General features: G+C 40.3%; 1 protein-coding gene and 1 long non-coding RNA gene across 6 annotated transcripts in view; one reads left to right on the forward strand and one right to left on the reverse strand.

Annotated features, from left to right (window-relative positions):
• Nucleotides 1-17,565, forward strand: part of LOC127032686 (uncharacterized) — a 62,604-nt gene that overhangs the window by 41,166 nt on the left and 3,873 nt on the right. For both annotated transcript variants that reach the window (XR_007768866.1, XR_007768871.1), the window contains 2 exons: nt 14,755-14,913; nt 17,294-17,372. This is a non-coding gene — a long non-coding RNA (uncharacterized LOC127032686). The remainder of the gene's footprint in view (nt 1-14,754; nt 14,914-17,293; nt 17,373-17,565) is intronic.
• PACSIN2 (protein kinase C and casein kinase substrate in neurons 2) overlaps nt 1-17,565 on the reverse strand; it is a 141,447-nt gene that overhangs the window by 28,410 nt on the left and 95,472 nt on the right. For all 4 annotated transcript variants that reach the window (XM_050919789.1, XM_050919805.1, XM_050919798.1 and 1 more), the window contains 3 exons: nt 8,681-8,837; nt 7,335-7,570; nt 6,442-6,597 (listed from right to left, as the gene is read on the reverse strand). In XM_050919789.1, the coding sequence (XP_050775746.1) occupies nt 6,442-6,597; nt 7,335-7,570; nt 8,681-8,837 (549 nt within the window). The remainder of the gene's footprint in view (nt 1-6,441; nt 6,598-7,334; nt 7,571-8,680; nt 8,838-17,565) is intronic.

Here is a 17,565-nt window from a genome sequence, read left to right on the forward strand (position 1 = left end):
GAACATTCCCTATAAAGATTCTAGGGGGTCTGTGTTTGTAAGGGAGACTCCTGGATTCCCTGTCAGACTGGTAGGGCTTGGAAGAGTGAAAAAACTGAATGAACATAATGGGTCAGACCAATGGTCCATCTAGCCCAGTAGCCAGTCTTCCGACAGTGGCCAATGCCAGGTGCTTCAGAGGGAATGAATAGAACAGGGGAATTATCAAGTGATCCATCCAACTGTCCAGTCCCAGCTTCTGGCAGTTAGAGGCTAGAGACACACACAGCACAGAGCTGCTTAGCTAATAGCCATTGATGGACCTATCCTCCATGAACTTTTCTAGTTCTTTTTTTAACCTAGTTATAATTTTGGCCTTCACAACATCCCCTGGCAACAAGTTCCACAGGTTGACTGTGTGTTGTGTGAAGACGTACTTCATGTTGTTTAAAGATGCTGTCTACTAATTTAATTCGATGACCCCTGATTCTTGTGTTATGTGAAGGGGTATATAGCACTTCTCTATTCACTTTCTCCGCACCCTTCATGATTTTATAGACCTGTGTTATATCCCCCTTAGTCATCTCTTTTCCAGGCTGAACAGTCTGTCTTTTTAATCTCTCCTCACATGGATGCTGTTCCATACCCTTAATCGTTTTGTTGCCTTTTTCTAATTCTAATATATCTTTTTTGAGATTGGGAGACCAGAATGCCAAGCAGTATTCAAGGTGTGGATTTATATAATGGCATTATGATATTTTCTGTCTTACCTCTTTCCCAATGTTTACTGACATTCTGTTAGCTTTGACTGCCACTGCACACCGAGCTGATGTTTGCAGATAATTATCCGCCATTACTCCAAGATCTCTTTTGTGAGTGATGCCAGCTAATTTAGATCCCATCATTTTGTATGCATAGCTGGGAGTATGTTTTCTACTGTGCATTTATCAGCATTGAATGTCATCTGCTACTTTGTTGCCCAGTCACCCATTTTTGTGAGACCCTTTTGTAACTCTTCGCAGCCTGCTTTAGATTTAACTGTCTTGAGTAACTTTCAATCATTTGCAAGTGTTGCCACTTCACTATTTACCCCTTTTTCCAGATAATTTATGATTCTGAGTACAGGACCTCCTCACTTAAAAATCTTCCCCGTTAATGTTGTTTCGATGTTAAATTGCTGATCAATTAGGGAACATGCTCGTTTAAAGTTGTGTAATGCTCCCTTCTAATATTGTTTGGCATCCGCCTGTTATGTCCAGTGCTTGCAGGAAGAGCAGCCCATTGCAGCTAGCTGGTGGGTGGTTGGAATCAGGGTGGACCAGCAGCCCCACCGCCCCATCAGCTCCCCAATCCCCTAAGGTCCCTGTGCAGCAGTTGTCCCTCCCTCCACTGCCATGTGCTGCTCTTGCCCTATGCCTTGGAGCTGTTCCGAGACTCCTGTTTGCTGTATGGGGGGAGGGAGGGAAGAGGGGGCTAATGTCAGGGTGTCTCCCCTTCCTCCCTACTCCAGCATCCCGCTTACCCAACTTCCATAGAGCAGGGGGGACACACGACAGACGGAGGGAGCTTCTAGGCAATAGCTGTGGTCTCAGGTCTCAGCAAGCTGATTTAATTCACATGGCAGTGTACTTAAGCCTGGGGTCAGCTACTTATAGGGGAAATGCGCATTTTTTCCTCACACACAGTGTGTGTGTCTCTGCTGCCCTCCTTCCTTTCCTGCTGCCTTGTAGAGTGTTGTGAGAGTTAACCCTTGAGGGCTCAGTCAATTGCTAGTTCATCTAGCAGTAAGGCATTCCTTGGGAAATATCCCACCCTCTGACTCCTCCACCTCCACCAAGCTTCACAATCATCATCATCACTGTGTACCAGCATTAAATTGTTTGTTTAAAACTCATACTATGTGTGTATATATAGTCTTTTGTCTGGTGAAAAAAATTTCCCTGGAATGTAACCCCCTCATTTACATTAATTCTTATGGGGAAATTGGATTCGCTAAACATTGTTTCGCTTAAAGTTGCATTTTTCAGGAACATAACTACAACGTTAAGTGAGGAGTTCCTGTATGTTGAACAGCACTGGTTCAAGTACAGATTCCTGCAGAACAACTATTTACCTCTCTCTATTCTGAAAACTGACCACTTATTCCTATCCTTTGTTTCTTGTCTTTTAACCAATTACTGATCCATGAGAGGATCTTCCCTCTTATCCTATAACTGCTTACTTTGCTTAATAGCCTTTGGTTTTTTGAAAGTTCAGGTATACTATATCCACTGGATCACCCTTGTACAAATGTTTGTTGACCCCCTCAAAGAATTCTAATAGATTAGTGAGGCATGATTTCCCTTTACAAAAACCATGTTCACTCTTTCCCAACAAATTGTGTTCATCTGTGTATCCGATAATTCTATTCTTTAGTATAGTTTCAACCAATTTAGTTGGTACTGAAGTTAGGCTTACTGGCCTGCAATTGCCAGGACTGCCTCTGGAGCCCTTTTAAAAAAATTGGTGTCATATTAACTATCCTCCAATCATAAGCTGATTTAAATGATAGTAGTTCTGCAATTTCATATTTGAGTTCCTTCAAAACTCCTGGGTGAATACCATCTGGACCTGGAGACTTACTATTGTTTAATTGATCATTTTATTCCAAAACTTCCTCCACTGACACTTCAGTCTGGGACAGTTCTTCTGATGTCTTATCTAAAAAGACTGGCTCAGGTGTGGAAATTTCCCTCACATCCTCAGCAATAAAGACCAATGCAAAGAATGCATGCAGCTTCTCCACAACGGCTTCATCTTTCTTGAAAGCTCCTTTAGCATCCTGATTATCCAGTGGCCCCACTGATTGTTTAACAGGCCTCCTGCTTCTGATGATCTCCTGAGGTCCCTTCCAACCCTAATGATCTATGATTCTATGTATTTCATTTTTTTGCTGCCAGTTTTTGAGTCTTTTGCTAGTTGTTCTTCAAATTCTTTTTTGGCCAGCCCAATACTTTTACACTCCATTTGTCAGAATTTATGTTCTTTTCTATTTTCCTCAGTAGGATCTAACTTCCAGTTTTTAAAGGATGCCTTTTTGCCTCTTACCACTTTTTACTTTGTTGTTTGGCTATGGTAGCACTTTTTTGATCGTCCTATTTTTTAAATTTGAGGTATACATTTCATTTGAGCCTCTATTGTGGTGTTTTTAAAATGTTTCCATGCCACTTGCAGGCATTTCATTCTTATGATTGTTTCTTTTAATTTGCATTTAACTAGCTGCCTCATTTTTGCATAGTTCCTCTTTCTGAAGTTAAGTATCACTGTGGTTGGCTTCTTTGGTATCCCCCTCCTCCCCCAAGGATGTTTAAATTCAATTATATTATGGTTGCTATTACACAGTGGTTCAGCTATATGCATCTCTTGGCCATGATCCTGTGCTTCACTTAGGACTAAAAACTGCCTCTCCCCTTGTGGGTTCCAGGACTACCTGCTCCAAGAAGCCATCATTTATGGTGTCTAGACATTTTATCTCTGACTGGTACATGCCTTCTCAGGAGGGGACGCAATGTGGAGATAGTTGAAATCCCTCAATATTATTAAGTTTTTTATTATTACAGCCCGCTAATCTCCCTGACCATTTCACAGTCACCATCACCATCTTGGTCAAGTGGTTAGTAGTATATTCCTGCTGCCATATTCTTCTTATTCAAGCATGGAATTTCTATCTACAAAGATTCTATGGTACAGTTTGATTAATTTAAGATTTTTACTATATTTGATTCTATGCTTTCTTTCACATATACTGCCATGCCCCCCTCCAGCACGATCTACTCTGTCATTCTTATATATTTTGTGCCCTGGTATTACTATGTCCCATTGATTATCATCATTCCATCAAGCTTCTGTGATACCTATTATCTCAATATACTCATTTAATATCAGGTACTCAAGTTCACCCTTACTAGTATTTAGACGTCTAGCATTTGTATAAAAGCACTTATACAATTTTTCATTCTTTAGCTGTCTGCCATTATGCAATATAATTGAATGTGACTCTTCTGCATTTGACTGTTTCTCTTCAGTTCCTATACTTTATCAACTTCCAGTCTCTCCTCTTTACTAGGATTATAGAGAATCCCCATTAATAGATCCTCCCTTAAGGGATGTCTGTCCAAACCATGTGCTCCTCCACACCCATCAACTTTCCCCGAGCCCCTAGCTGAAAACCTCATCTACAACATTTTTAATTTTACATGTCACCAATCTGGTTCTCTTTTGGTTTAGGTGCAGCCCATTGTTCCTTTAGAGGCTCCTCCTTTCCCAAAAGGTTCCCTAGTTCCTAATATACCTAAACTCATCCTCAATACACCATCATCTCATCCATGCATTAAGACCCTCCAATTTTGCCTGTCTGTCTGACTCAGTGCGTAGAACTGGAAGAATGTCAGAGAATGCTACCATGGAGGTCCTGGACTTTAGTCTCTGACCTCAGCCTAAATTTAGCCTCCAGGACCGCTCTGTTACCTTTCCCTATGTCACTGGTGCCTATATGGATGATAATCACTGGCTCCTCCCCAGGATTGCTCATAAGCCTATCTAGATATCTCAAGAGATCCACAATCTTTGCATCCAGCTGGCAATTCACTATGTTGTTCTCTTGGTCATCACAAACCCAGCTATCTATATTTCTAATGATCGAATCCTGTTACTATTATCTGTCTCTTCTTAACTGGCGATACCTCCCTACTGTGCTCAGAAAGGAAGACTCAACCAAATAGTCTTACCTTAAAAGGTGAGCTAACCTGTCTAGTGTCATATGGTGATTTCAAATCCTGCCCACAACCTGAACAAGAGAGCTCATTGGTACAGAGGCAGAAGGTAGACAATGAAATCAAGGTTAATTCTGGCTGTGCAGTCAGCACACAAATCACTTGGAACAGGCAGCACAGGAAGTCTGTGCTAGAAGCATCTGCACTGCAGCTGGCAGTCCTAGGCACTGACTGAATCAAAATCAATATACAGAGGTTGGTACCAGGTCAACTGTGGATTGCTCTTTCAAGAGGTACTGTGGGTACTCTGACTGGTTCAGTGCTGAATATCAGAGGAAATATCAAAGCCAGAACTGCCTTTTGGGTTCAAGACTTGGAGATTTTTGCCTCATTTTACTAGGCCCCTGGGTGGGTGACCTAGGCCTGTGTTTGTTAGGAAGACACTGTTCCCACATCCCCTTATGATGATTGAGTAGAGGAGGTCTTAGCTGCTCTATCAGGTTTAGTAGTTGAAGTGTTTGATGTTTTAAATAAAGAGAGCCCGGGAGCTCCATGTAGAGCCCCAGCTCACAGGAGCACTAGATGATGGAGCCTGATCAGGCTTTGTGGGTCCTTCTCTCTCAGATTCAGGAGAAAAAGTCTGAGGAGGGCCTCTCTTGCTTTGTGTCCTTTTAGTAAATAAGCAACAGACTGAGCACGCATCAGGGATGTGCCTTACACAAAGTCACTCTAATCACAAAAAATTGTGATAACCAAAAATATATTTAAAAGTTATGCAAGAAACTGACAAGATCCAGCTAAATCAAATCAAGTTAGATTTCCCTTTTAAATGTATGGTTCTTTGATCTATCTTTGACTAGGTCTTTGTATCGTACAACTTACAGACATAAAGTAGGAATTCACATAGTTCTGTGAATATTATTGGTCCTGTCAATTCAATGGGAACATATAGGCACTTAAAGGTGAGGCTCTGAATATGTACAGAAGCATTATAGATAGATGTAGTAAGTGTTCTAATAAATCGCTACAAGAATGTAATGCTGAGCCCTGAGGTGGGTCAAGGAAAGAAAGGGTTGCTTTTTTCCCTTCTTACACCCCAGAGAATGGCACCCCATATGGGGAATCACTCAAAAGAGGCAGAGAAGAAAAAGAGCAGAGAGGGTCTGAGTGGGTAGAGGATGTCCAAATGGGGCAAATGGTAGGGGAAATTTCACAGATACATTTACTCTAACATAGCATCAATTTGACTCAACTGCCTTTAATGCGCTATTTAACTGTGCTAAAGAGGTACATTCTGCAGTCAAATAAGACAATTTGCATGTTGTAGATAAGCTTTTTTTTACCCCCAGCTCATGGCCCCCTAAACTGAAAGGATAATTCAGTCCTCACCCAACTCCTAGAACTTCCTTTCTCCCCCTGCACTCTGCGATACTGAAAGCAACAGTACTGTGTAAGGCTCATTTATTACCATTGTTATTGTTACAAACCTGCCATTGCCACGTGCTGTGGAGAGAGGGTTGTATGTGTTCCTAACACTGTGGCTTTGGCACAAGGACCATCATTTAAAATGCTCCATATAATGAGTTTGTCACTCCAGCATTGCACTCGCTTGTACTGCAGTTTGCCGTATATATATTCCATACACAGAGATTTGCAAAGTAGCATGCACAGAATGTTAAATGTGAACAGTACACTAGTATACAGAGTTTACCTTTAGCACATCTTGTTTGCTTTTTTCCACTTTATCTTGTAATTTCTTAAGCTGTTCTGGATTCAGTGCTGGATCTGCTTTGCTGTTCATTTCTCGGGATATAGCCAGTTTCTCTTCTTTGCATGCTGCATGGTATGCTTTCTTAGCAGCTTCCACCTACAAATGAAGTTTTGAATCTTTCTGTCTTGTACAATTTACAAATAATCAGCAGCAGCTATGTATGAATGAGTAACTTCACAGTAATGAAAAAAATAGAATTTTGTTTGGAAGAACCTTACATTCAGACCCATTGCTTTGCTCAAGCAATTTTAACTACAATATAATGTAGGAGAACAAATGGGAGGAAACTAAATATTAAAAGATCTGACATTCTCCTTCCATACAAAATAAGCTACTGTCACTCAGTTTAGCTTAATAAACTTATTGAGGAAAGAAAGATTCAGTGATGCCTCAAAGAAAGCTCTGAATAAAATGTTTTCTTGTGTCTGTCTCTCTTGTGAGTCCCCTTCCATACATTCCTTTAAATAACAGATACAATGTTAAATCAACCAACCAAACTCTCCATTTTTCTCAGGATGGTTTTCCTTGAGCTCATTTTTCCTGTAGCATGTGCCTCAACTAAGTCCTAAATCCTATATCTGTAGAAACAGATGCTGTAAAAAGGGCAGAAAAGTAGGTTAACTCCACCTTCTCCAGAACTATGCTCAGGCTACTGAGGTTGGAGAGAGGGCAGTGGTTACTGAGAAAACATCAAGAGAAGATTTTTCTTCAGAAGAGGCTCTAAAGCAGACACCTAGTTGAGAAAGGATCCAGTACACTGTGGTTTTTCATACTTCAGTGATTTCTATGAGGCATCAAAATATTGATGTGCAACATGTAACCTCCTGCTGTACCTCTTTTAGCTTTTTCGCCCAGGGTTTCTGTGCCTTTCTGTATCCATCTTCTGCTTCTTTCGTTTCCTTAAATCCTCCCATCATTTGCTTATGAAAGGCCTCCTTCTGCCAGTTCTTGATCTTTTCAAAGTCCTCATTCATCAGTGCACTTTTTATGTCTAGATGTAATTCACTCACTTTTTCAGCTTCTGACATAACTGCATGCCAAGCCTTTTCTACTGTTCCATACTGTGGACCTAAACACAACAGGACAAGTCATTTTCAATAAATCACAACACACAGGACTTCATCCCTAAAAAGCCATCTGGAGCTATTTGTTGATATTGAGTCTTATATTGTATTTAGTTGTATGTGATCCATAATCCTATCTTTGTGTCTTACATCTTAAATCAGAGATTAGTGTAATTTCAAGTTTATTAAAATTATGTAATTACAGATTAATAGATTAAGTCCAGAAAGAACCATTTTGATCATTTAGTCGGACCTTCTGCATAACACACCTTAAAATTTAAACCAATAATTCTGACATGAAACTCAATGTGAAGTTGAATTATAGTATATCTTTTAGAAAGACGTCTAAGTTTGATTTAAAAATTTGTAGTGACTGCAATCTACCACATCCCTTGGTAAATTATTCCAGTGGTTAATTACTTTCTCTAACAAGTCTGAGAGGGGTGGCCATGTTAGTCTGGATCTGTAAAAGCAGCAGAGAGTCCTGTGGCACCTTATAGACTAACAGACGTATTGGATGCATGCATCCGACGAAGTGGGTATTCACCCACGAAAGCTCATGCTCCAATACATCTGTTAGCCTATAAGGTGCCACAGGACTCTTTCCTCTTTAACAACTTACACCTTGTTTTCAGTTTCAAGATTCAGCTTCTAACCACTGGATCTTGTTATGCCTTTGACTGTTAGAAAGACATCTATTATCAGATATTCTCTTCCTAGGTACGTTCTTTTAGACCACCATCAACTCCCCTCTTAACCATCTCTTCAATAAGCTAAATAGATTGAGTTCCTCAAGTCTCACTATACAGTATGTTTTTCAGTCTTTTCATCACTCGCTGAACCCTCACTAATTTTTCAAAATTTTTGTGGATCTATAAACACTAGGAAAGAACACAGTATTCACTTGTTTTGACATGAAACAAGTCAGTCACGGGTGCAGGAGTGGATGCCTTAATTTAGTTTTATAATTGTGCTCATCGTTTACAGCATTTGGTGTTTTGGTAAAGACTCCATTAAGAGGCTAAGAAATTCTGTGCACCCTTTCACCTTGTAATCACAAACGTTGAAATGTTCCTTTTGAAATTACTTTCTTCATCTCATGACATTTTGGTTACCTTTTTCCACAAGTTGTTTCCATCTTTTTGCCCATTCTGTAAGCTGCTGAGCATAGGTCTTCTCTATTCTTGCACGTTCATGAATACAGTTCATGAGATCACTGCAAAGTCTGTGACCATCATCAATTCGCTTTACTGTACGTTTATAATTTCCAACCTAGTAATAAAAAAAATATTTAGGAATTGCTACTTGAAAGCTGTGGGCCACAAGAGAGGCAAATCTCCAGTCTATCAGCAATTAACAGAAGAACAGTATGAAAATGGGAACCAGATTATAAAAAACAGTAAGAATCCATTGTTTTTAGCATAATTTTCAACAGAAAGGGCTAAGGTAACTTTAAAAAAGTATGAGAAAGTGTATATTTTGTTTAAATAGGAGAGCTAATATGAGATTTTAATTTCAAGTACCATGTTTTTTGTAGAAAACTACAGCAAGCCAATAACAGCTCAATAACACAAAAAGGTCACACTGCAGGCTTTCCTGCTAAAAATAGTGTGGTCTACTTTGAAAGTTACACTAAGCTAAGATAAAAACAGAGCCACTAATATACATTAAGGTCAGCACTTCTGTACTAATAGCATCTAGGACTGTAATAAAATTATACCCCTTTTGTAATGTAATTATGGCTGCAGTTTAAGCAAGTCACCAGGAGAAATTTTTCTTAAGAACAATTGCTTTACGATATTATTTGATGTTTGCATAATAAAATATTCTAGTTTTTGCCTCCTGATTTTCTATTTTAACCTCAACACAGAAACACAAGATTTTAACACGTGTCACTAAGGGGTTCAATAGCCATGTCCTAATTTGCTGTTCAATGTGTTAAAACAAACTGCACCTTTCTGTATTATGGAAACTACAGTTAACAACGAATGAATACAGGAGCACTGTGAAATTTACATTTTGCATGACATTTAAAAGAACTCTCCAGGGTAAAGGAGTACAAAATGCAACATGGAAGAGCTCAACCACTTTAAGTCTGGCAGAGTGCTCAAAGGACAGGCAGCAGATTTTCAACAGTGAAACACAGATTAAAACATGGAATAAGTAAGTAGCTAGCCATTTGGGAAGAAACTGAGAGCCAACACCAGGCTGAGTGGAGCACAGGAGCTGGTCCAAGAGCTAACTAGAACAGGACCGCTTGGAAACAGCGACCATAATATAACAACATTTAACATCCCAGTGGTGGGAAGAACATCTCAACAGTCCAACACTGTGGCATTTAATGTCAAAAAGGGGAACTATGCAAAAATGAGGGGGTTAAACAAACAGAAATTAAAAGGTACAGTGACTAAAGTGAAATCCCTGCAAGCTGCAGGGATGCTTTTCAAAGATACCATAATAGAGGCTCAACTTCAATGTATACGCCAAATTAAGAAACACAGTAAAAGAACTAAAAAAGAGTCGCCATGGTTTAACAACGATGTAAAAGAGTGAGATAAAAAGACTTCCTTTAAAAAGTGGAAGTCAAATCCTAGTGAGGTAAATAGAAAGGAGCATAAACACTGCCAAATTAAGTGTAAAAATATAATAAGCCAAAGAGGAGTTTGAAGAACAGCTAGCAAAAACTCCAAAGGTAATAAAATGTTTTTAAGTACATCAGAAGCAAGAAGCCTGCTAAGCAACCAGTGGGGCCCCTGGACGATCAAGACACAAAAGGAGCACTTAAAGATGATAAAGTCATTGCAGAGAAACTAAATGGATTCTTCGCTTCAGTCTTCACGGCTGAAGATGTTAGGGAGAGTCCCAAACGTGAGCCAGCATTTGTAGGTGACAAATTGAGGAACTGTCACAGATTGAGGTGTCACTAGAGGAGGTTTTGGAATTAATTGATAAACTTAACATTAACAAGTCACAGGGACCAGATGGCATTCACCCAAGAGTTGTGAAAGAACTCAAATGTGAAGTTGCAGAATTATTAACTATGGTTTCTAACCTGTCCTTTAAATCGGTTTCTGTACCCAATGACTGGAAGATAGCCAAAATAGCTAATGTAACACCAGTATTTAAAAAGGGCTCTAGAGGTGATCTCGGCAATTACAGACTGGTAAGTCTAACGTCAGTACCGGGAAAATTAGGTGAAACAATAATAACGAATAAAATTGTTAGACACACAGAAGAACATAAATTGTTGGGCAAAAGTCAACATGGTTTCTTTAAAGGGAAATCGTGTCTTACTAATCTTTCAGAGTTCTTTGAAGGAGTCAAACAAACATGTGGACAAGGGGGATCCAGTGGACATAGTATACTTAGATTTCCAGAAAGCCTTTGACAAGGTCCCTCACCAAAGGCTCTCATGTAAATTAAGTTGTCATGGGATAAGAGGGAAGGTCCTTTCATGGATTGAGAACTGGTTAAAAGACAGGGAACAAAAGGTAGGGATAAATGGCAAATTCTCAGAATGGAGAGGGGTAACTAGTGGTGTTCCCCAAGGGTTAGTCCTAGGACCAATCCTATTCAACTTATTCATAAATGATCTGGAGAAAAGGGTAAACAGTGAGGTGGCAAAGTTTGCAGAGGATATTAAATTGCTCAAGATAGTTAAGACCAAAGTAAACTGTGAAGGACTTCAAAAAGATCTCACAAAAGTAAGTGATTGGGCAACAAAATGGCAAATGAAATTTAATGTGGATAAATGTAAAGTAATGCACATTGGAAAAAATAACCCCAACTATACATATAATATGTTAGGGGCTAATTCAGCTACAACTAATCAAGAAAAAGATCTTGGAGTTATCGTGGATAGTTCTCTGAAGACATCCACGCAACATGCAGAGGCAGTAAAAAAGCAAACAGGATGTTGGGAATCATTAAAAAGGGGCTAGAGAATAAGACAGAGAATATATTATTGCTGTTATATAAATCAATGGTACGCCCACATCTTGAATACTGCATACAGATGTGGTCTCATCTCAAAAAAGATACTGGCACTAGAAAAGGTTCAGAGAAGGGCAATTAAAATGATTAGAGGTCCGGAACGGGTCCCATATGAGGAAGATTAAAAAGGCTAGGACTTTTCAGCTTGGAAAAGAGAAGACTAGGGGTGGGGGATATGAGAGAGGTATATAAAATCATGAGTGATGTGGAGAAAGTAGATAAGGAAAAATTAGTTCTTGTATTATGGGAATAAGTAAATAAGGGTCACCAAATGAAATTAATGGGCATCAGGTTTAAAACAAATAAAAGGAAGTTCTTCTTCACACAGTGCAATCAGCTAGTGCAACTCCTTACCTGAGGAGGTTGTGAAGGTTAGGACTATAACAGCGTTTAAAAGAAAACTAGATAAATTAATGGAAGTTAAGTCCATTAAGGACTATTAGCCAGGATGGGTAAGGAATGGTGTCCCTAGCCTCTGTTTGTAAGAGGGTAGAGATGGCTGGCAGGAGACAGATCACTTGATCATTACCTGTTAGATTCAGTCCCTCTGGGGTGCCTGGCATTGGCCACTGTCAGTAGACAGGATACTGGGCTAGATGGACCTTTGGTCTGACCCAGTACGGCTGTTCTTATGCAATGTGCAGCCAGTAGAGAAAAAAAATATCCATAGGCACTGTGAAGGTGAACTACAGCTTTTGTAAACATTAAAAACAACTAACAGAATTTGTCCAGTCTATAAATATGAGAATCAGTTACTCAACTTGTTTGTCAAAACCACTTGAATGCAAAGGAACACAAAATTTAGTTGTCAGGTGGCGGATGAACTTATATTCAAATATTTCATATTAAAATGTATCTGACATCTTCACATCTGGACACAGTCTGATAGTGATCTGAAGTCCTAAATACATGAAGCTGTTCACTAACTCTTTTGGATTTACTTCTTACAAAATTTTAGAACATAGTTTTGTAAATGACTGAAAACTGAACAAGACAGCAAAGTAATCTATCTGTAAATCCACTTGATTCAGAATAGTTCTACAATCAAGTACACAGGTACTCCTGGTGGAATTTTGCACCACTGCACATGCGCAGAATTCACGTCCCCCATATAGGTCTTTGCTTCATTGCAGAAAAGTGACTCTGACAGAAAGCAAAGGGAAGCTGCAAGAGCAGTTACTCACCACTCCCTAGCTACGCAAGATCATTCTTTCAGGCACCAGAAGCAGCCAGCGGAGAGGTTAATCATCGCAGGGCTGGAGACACCCCAGCCAATGGATCCTACTCTGAGCTGGGATCAGCTGATATTCTTGGCTAGAGGCAGAAGAAGATGGGACTTCCTCTTTCCCTGCAAGGAGTGGCTGGGGCTGTGTCAGACTCACCCCCAGAAACCTCCTCCAGTTGCAGGAAGCTCCCCTGCTTCCTGCCCCCATCACTCCTCAGCTGTGGGGGGAGGGGCATCACTATTATAGGAAGCTGCTCCCCCATCTGCTCAACTCTCATACATCTGGATCTCCCATACCTAGACACCCCCACCAAACCTCACCCCCAAAACCCAGAACCCTTCTAGCCCTCCATACCCAAACCCCACCCCACTGAACCTCAACCCCTGCATCTGAACACTGCTGCACCCAGACCCCCTGCCTCCGGACCTCCACCCCTGTATCCAGACCACCCCCTCACTGAGCTCCCTGCACTCAAACCCCCACCCTGATGAGCTCCATCCCCTGGAACCACCCTGAGCCCCCACATCCAGACCCCCATGCCACTGATCCCCAATTAGCTGCACTCAGATCCGCCACCCACACTAAGAACCCCATACCCAGACCCCTCTACTGAGCCCCAACCACTTTCCACCTGGCAGCCCCTGCAGAATCCCATTGACCCTGCACCTGGAAATTGACCCTGCACCTGGAAACTTCCCCAATTGCCCCCATACCTAGAACCCCCTCTGTGCATCCAGATCTCCCCCCAGTTAGAGCCCCCACTGAGCTGTCTGCCCCACACACAATCCTCTCACCCCCCACCTGAATCCCCCACACTGAGCCCTTCCACACTTGGATCCCTGCCTGCTCCACCTGGCACAGGGAGGCAGGACCCCAGGGTGTTTCTGGGGCAGACCCAGGCCTTATGCTGCATCAGGGTCAGGTGTAGCCTCAGCACTGAGTCAGTGTCCTTGGGGTGGGAGGTGAGGAGGCTGCAAGGTGATCTCTCACCTTCGTGCAGCCAATGCTATGCTGGAGCCTCTGCATTTAATTTATTGACCAATAAAACTTGCAGAAATTTAAAATATTGTTCACAGAATTTAATTTTTTTGCACAGAATACCCTCAGGAATAATGGTTGCACACTTTTAGAAGAGGGGATTAAACAAAAGCAATTGTTTTCTACATTAAGATGCAAGGCCACACTTCATTTTCAGCTCATCAATGCTATGCTGATATAGAAATATGCTATGCCAAAAGTCCAGCTCTGAAGGCAGCACAGAAGTTAGGGTGGCAATCCCATGCCCCCCAACAACAGGTTTGCAAACCCCCCCCCCATGCCCTTTTGAGTCAGGACCCCCACAGTCACAACACCATGAAATTTCAGTTTTAAACATCTGAAAATGTGAAATTTGTCAATTTTCAGATCCTATGGCCATGAAATGCACCATAATGGACTGTGAATTTGGTAGGCCCTAACTATACTATATGCTATAACTTTTACTCTAACACTAGCTATTAACTATGTACAATAAAACTAGGCTGTGACACAGGGCCAGAAAGAGTTAAGCAATTTACAGGTTAATTGACCCAGATTCAACCTTTAGAGACATATTAGCAGATAATGTTTGGGTTTTGGGGTTTTTACATATCTATTGTTAGAATGTAATCAAACAGTTCCTATCTCTCACTGTATTTTGTTAATTCAGAGATCAAAAGGAGATATTAACATTTAAATCAACTGAATGTAGTGATATCACTGTCAATTTCTTTTTGAAGTATATAGCAAATTCCCTGCAAATGGTGAGAGATAGGCAATTGCCTTATGTTAATCCATATGACTAATTACAGGTGATGTTCAGGAAACAGGTTACTTCAAAGACACTATTGTTCACCTGAAGACTGCATGCTATCAAGAGGATGCCAAGAAACTGCATAAAAGGCTCTTGGGACCTGATCCTTCTGATCTCAAATTTGCTTATGTTTCATTAGGGCAAGTCTGAGCCATAAGATTGAGGTCTTCAATTTCGTTTTGGATCATCCTGTTATGGAAAATTGGACAACCTATGGACTAATTCTGGAAGAACTCTTTGCAACTCTAGAGCTCACCATCTCTACTATGAAACTGACCTAAGAACTACATTCATGTCTGTATGTATAATCTTTTAACCAATACTCCCTCTCCTTTTTAAAGTAATTTTAGTTTAGTTAATAAGAATTGGCTGTAAGCGTGTATTTGGGTAAGATCTGGAATATTCATTAACTTAGTGGGTAATATATCCAGTCCTTTGGGATTGGTAGAACTTTTTATATGATTTATGTCTGGGAGGATGCCTCAGGCTGGGTTGCTTTAAGGGAACTATGTTATTGGCTTCTTGGTAACCAAGAAGGTATTGTAGAAGCTGTTTTGTTGCTGGCTTGGTAAATCTAAGTATCAGAATAGCCACCAGTTTTGGGGATTGTCTGCCCCATTCTTTGCAGTTTGCCCTAATTGAGCATGGCACCCCTGGGACCCTGGTAACATAGGCTAAGAAGATAAATTCTGAGATTGTGAAATAACCACCAAACAGAGTTCCAACTCCAGCCATTGGGTGATGAGAAGGAACTGAGAGGAGTGGGGTGGCGCCATCTCATGCAGCCAGGGGAAGTGCTACAGGATCAAGTGCTATCCTTCTGAGTACCACTAGGCAGAAGTCTCCATTTCCAATGCATGGGGTGCACACAGCCCTACACCCTACTTGGAATACATGTCTGTATCTACTTGAAGAAATCTGGAGGTAATAAGCTTTTTAGATAGAGGACACTATGACTGCTATGACTCCGGATGGAAGGAGTACATTGCACAAGAGTGAAAATAAGTGTCTTATTCTCCAGTTAACAGTCACAAGAGGGACAAGGAGACACAGATTGACTTGGGGTACAGAATCTCACACTTCTGAGTCACTGACCATTCATGTAAGTTAAATGAGTTTCACAGGGCTTGTGTATATGAACATTCAGTTTGTGGCAAAGCCAACATGTGAAACTACCTGGCACTAGCCTGCCGTGAACCAACTGTCATGTGGACCCTGCTGACACACAGTAACAGTTTCTTAACGCGCTTTGACCTACTCTAGTTTCAAAGAGAACTAGATCAAAACACATTAACAAATTGTTACTTCACATCAGCAGGGTCCACAAGATAGCTGGCCTGTGGCATGCTAGCATGGGGTAAATTCATACCTTGCTTGCTGTGAACTACATGTTCATGCAGACGGGATCTAACTCTAGTTCTTAAAGGACACCTCCTACCAAAAAGAGTCATATTAATATATGGCAGCCTTGTTAGCAGTCTCAGAAAGGCAGAGGCTTGAAATTGCTTTCTGAATATCTAATATAATAGAGGAATAGACAAATTATAGAAAAAAGTAAGGAAGCTATCTGGCTTTTGTACTCTCTCTTCTAGTAATGCGCAGCTTGCTGGTCACTGATATTTTAAATTTCTCAACAACAATTTAAAAAATAACTGAATAAATCCTAGAAAAGAGGGAGGGAAACAGTTTGACAGTAATATCAGTTTGGTCTGGGAAAGCTGATTACCCCTCTGAACATTTATTGAAACCATAGAAATGTAGAGCTGGAAGTGACCTCAAGGAGATCATCAAGTCTATCTCTTTACACCAAGGCAGGACTATGTTTCTCTTATCAAATTCTTAATGACAGGCAAAGCTCAGTTAGAGAGAACACTAACAAGTTTTTTTAAACTCAACTGATTTATAGAAAGCAAACTAACTACTTATCGTTATATTATTTCCAAAAAACAAGCATATGCTTCCCCTCATCTTAATTTCTGCTGTAAGCAGTCTGTGCCAACTGCAGGAATCCCAGCTGATAATGTTTTCTACATTTTTGTTCATCTCTGCCAGAATTGCCAGGATATGATCATTGTTTATTTTTCGCTTGATATTCGATACAACTATTTTGCCTAAAAAGGCAATTTTTCACTAGATGCTTCCCATGGTTCATAAAAATAAATCCTGAGATGCTTTTACACATTGCATACAGAAAGGCTACTAACTTGCAGACTAAGAAGTAAAAATCTAATTTCTTTTGTCTGTGGGTCATCATTTAGTGTAACTTCTCACCTACTTTTGTAATAAAACTATTTGTTAGGGGTTCTCTTAAAAAATACTTAAGACTGCTGAAAATCAGAAGTCCATAACACCCGTAGAGTTGTCAATGAATGAGACTTGAACTACCTTCCTCTGACAAATGGCAAAATATTTATTTCCACAGAAATAGTTTTACATGGGTGTAGAGATGTGAAGAACTCTGAACTGCGCTGCTTCTATTTTGACAGCCATCAAATGTCAGTCCTTTTTAAGAAGCACGCTTTTAGGCTCTGGCAGACCTGATTATTATTTACATCAGGGTGGACTGATTTCAGTCATGATTATTTAAATTGCTGGTCTTAATCATGAGTACAAAATTTAGTAAATTATTTTGCTTTTAAAATTTTGTAATTAATAAGAAAAAATGTTTTTCCCCTTAGACATTTCCTCTTATTCAAGCTCACTAATGCTTACAGGGACTTTTCAGTCTCCATACAGCTTTATAAAACAACTACACAGGTAAGACAACAACATGTCTGCAAAGCACAAGGTATTTATAGATTACCCAAAACTGAAAACTCTCAGTTTTAATGGGTAGGTCAGATCAGTGCACCTGGTAATAGAAATAAGTTTTTTTCGACTGAGGCAAAAACACCTTTGCCAGTTCCCCTGCATAGTCAGGGTCACAGATTTTCAAAGTAGTGTTGCCCTT

Source organism: Gopherus flavomarginatus, chromosome 1 (genome assembly GCF_025201925.1).
Source record: "Gopherus flavomarginatus isolate rGopFla2 chromosome 1, rGopFla2.mat.asm, whole genome shotgun sequence".
NCBI classification, from domain to species: Eukaryota; Metazoa; Chordata; order Testudines; family Testudinidae; genus Gopherus; species Gopherus flavomarginatus.